The following is a 2,500-nucleotide window of genomic DNA, read 5'->3' on the forward strand; positions in this document are numbered from 1 at the left end:
TCACCAGAGTCCAGAACAATACCGGTGGTACGGCCAGAGGCGTAGAGGGACAACACGGCCTGGATGGCCACGTACATAGCAGGACAACTAAATGTTTCAATCATGATCTGGGTCATCTTCTCACGGTTGGCCTTGGGGTTGAGGGGAGCCTCGGTGAGGAGGACGGGAGATTCCTCAGGAGCAACACGGAGTTCGTTGTAGAAAGTGTGATGCCAGATCTTCTCCATGTCGTCCCAGTTGGTGATGATACCGTGCTCGATGGGGTACTTGAGAGTCAGGATACCTCTCTTGCTCTGGGCCTCATCGCCGACGTAGGCGTCCTTCTGACCCATGCCGACCATCACACCCTGATGACGGGGGCGGCCGACGATGGAGGGGAAGACGGCACGAGGGGCGTCGTCTCCGGCGAAGCCAGCCTTGCAGAGACCGGAGCCATTGTCAATGACCAGAGCAGTCGCTTCGTCGTCGCACATATTTCTATTCTTGCAATTTACTTCTGAAAAAATGGAAATCTTTACAGTTGCAGCTGATGGAAATTTACAACGTAAAGGCGCACAACAATTATTGCGTTTCGAAATATTTGCCAAATTTTAATGTGGATATGATGTAAGGCACACATACATTCTATGAAACGGAAAATGACCAAACGAAATGGAAGGCGACGAACAATGGCAACACAAAGGATAAGATTATAAAAAAAGTCAAATAGTAAAAACACTGACGAGTAGAGCGGTGATGGCAATGATGCTGTGGCTGTCAATGATAATGAGAATCAGAAAGGGAAAACTGATATAAGTAATAATGATGAAAGTAACAACTGCAACGGTAATGGTAATGCAAATGATAATGATGATTGGTAAAAGTGATTATGATAATCATTATGATCAGAAAAATAACACTGGCATTTGCTAATACAATTGCATAAGTAGTGATGGCGATGATAACAGTAGTGATAAAGATAATGCAACTGCATTATTGATAAGTGAGATAAAAGTAATGGATTTAACGATGATAATGACAAATGTAAGAGGGAAGAGAAAACAAGGATAAAAGATGATCACGATAATGATAAAAATACTATTGACTATTAATGGTAGTAATAGTAATAATAAAACTATGAGTATCGCCATCATTATAACACACTGTTACTGATTTTGGAATAGAATGAATTTAAATAAGTGGAATAGAAATAGAAATGTGGAAGTTGTAAATAGTAGTGATAACAAGCAGAAACTTACAATTGAAAAAATAAAAAAATAAGGAGGAAGAAAACGATGGTAAAAAATAGGAAATACCTAGAACAATAGTAGTAATTGTAGTAATAGAAAAAGCTCTAGAAACAAGGGAAAGGATGGAAGGCGAAGGAAAAGGGGAAAGGAGAGAAAATTGTACGACTATGAGGTCATTGTGACGTCTGATATCTTTCTCCCACACTGATCCTGCTAATCATAAAACTTCTCATCTCAGCATGAACTGTGGGGTCGTTTGGGCTGAATAGTTAACACCGTCAGATTGTGTGCGTATCTATGTGCTATCTATATGGGCTATAAATCTGCATAAACGTTGATGAACAAAAGGGTGAAAGTTATAGTCCTTATGTTATTCTTAATAAATATAATGGCGTAATTGTACACTATTCCTGCTGTAACAAGTAAAAAGTACACTCTTCCTGATGTTAATTAAAAAAAAAAAAAAAAAAATCCTTTAAAATGTGTACGTGACATAGAAATCCTCCGTGGGAGTGACGAAGTTTGGCATTTTTATAGAAACATAATTGATGAAAAAGAATCATGTGATTTTAGTTCCAGTTAACACAGCCAGGTCTATCCGCTTATTGCAACCTGATACAATTGTCGTCTTATGGGAATTTTGAACTTGCAGGAGAAATAAACCTCGACAGGTCAGTCTTCCGACACTCAGTGCTAATATATCCTGCAATGCCGTCCAACCATCACCACTAAATATTTACAGTGGTAAGGAAACCCACGGTATACTCCAAATGTCACCAACTGCAAGTGAAATAATTTTCAACATCGCCTCAGGTCACAACAGCTGATCACTCTACCTCGCGAACACAAATTACCTGGACAAGCGGATGTTCGTGTCCGAGGAAGGAGACTGGCGGGAGGACCTGCGTCTTCGGGCAATAAGTAGATTGGGGGATTCTATATATACCTTACATGTACAGAGGGCGGCGGGCGTGGGCATTGAGAGGAGGGGTTAGGCTGGGTGGAAATGGGGTGTCTGGGGCGGGGGGTGTTAGATATGGAATGGGGTGGGAGGCGACTCTCCACAAGACACGTCAAGTGGGCTGTAGGAGCCTGCGATAAGAGGACGCCTTGCTATATATACACGCAAGCTTTCTGTTGCCAACACGAATAACCACGTCATCGGCTAATTGACTGAGTGGTAAGCTAGGCGGTGGTCACTGCAGGAGGCTTCTGAATAGCATGAATGTCCCGAGCTGCTCGCAGAGGGCGGGGAGGGGCTGCAGGGATTG

At 42.4% G+C, this 2,500-nt stretch overlaps 1 protein-coding gene across 1 annotated transcript in view; it reads right to left on the reverse strand.

The window, feature by feature from the left end:
• The window catches only part of LOC113813111 (actin-2, muscle-specific), a 3,095-nt gene extending 855 nt beyond the window's left edge, over nt 1-2,240 (reverse strand). The window contains exons 1-2 of the mRNA XM_027365058.2: nt 2,084-2,240; nt 1-496 (exon numbers count right to left, since the gene is read on the reverse strand). The exon at nt 1-496 is cut by the window's left edge and continues 855 nt beyond it. Of these exons, the coding sequence (XP_027220859.1) occupies nt 1-473 (473 nt within the window). The 5' untranslated portion in view covers nt 474-496; nt 2,084-2,240. The remainder of the gene's footprint in view (nt 497-2,083) is intronic.
• Nucleotides 2,241-2,500: the final 260 nt, after the last annotated feature.

Source organism: Penaeus vannamei, chromosome 38 (assembly GCF_042767895.1).
Source record: "Penaeus vannamei isolate JL-2024 chromosome 38, ASM4276789v1, whole genome shotgun sequence".
NCBI classification, from domain to species: Eukaryota; Metazoa; Arthropoda; class Malacostraca; order Decapoda; family Penaeidae; genus Penaeus; species Penaeus vannamei.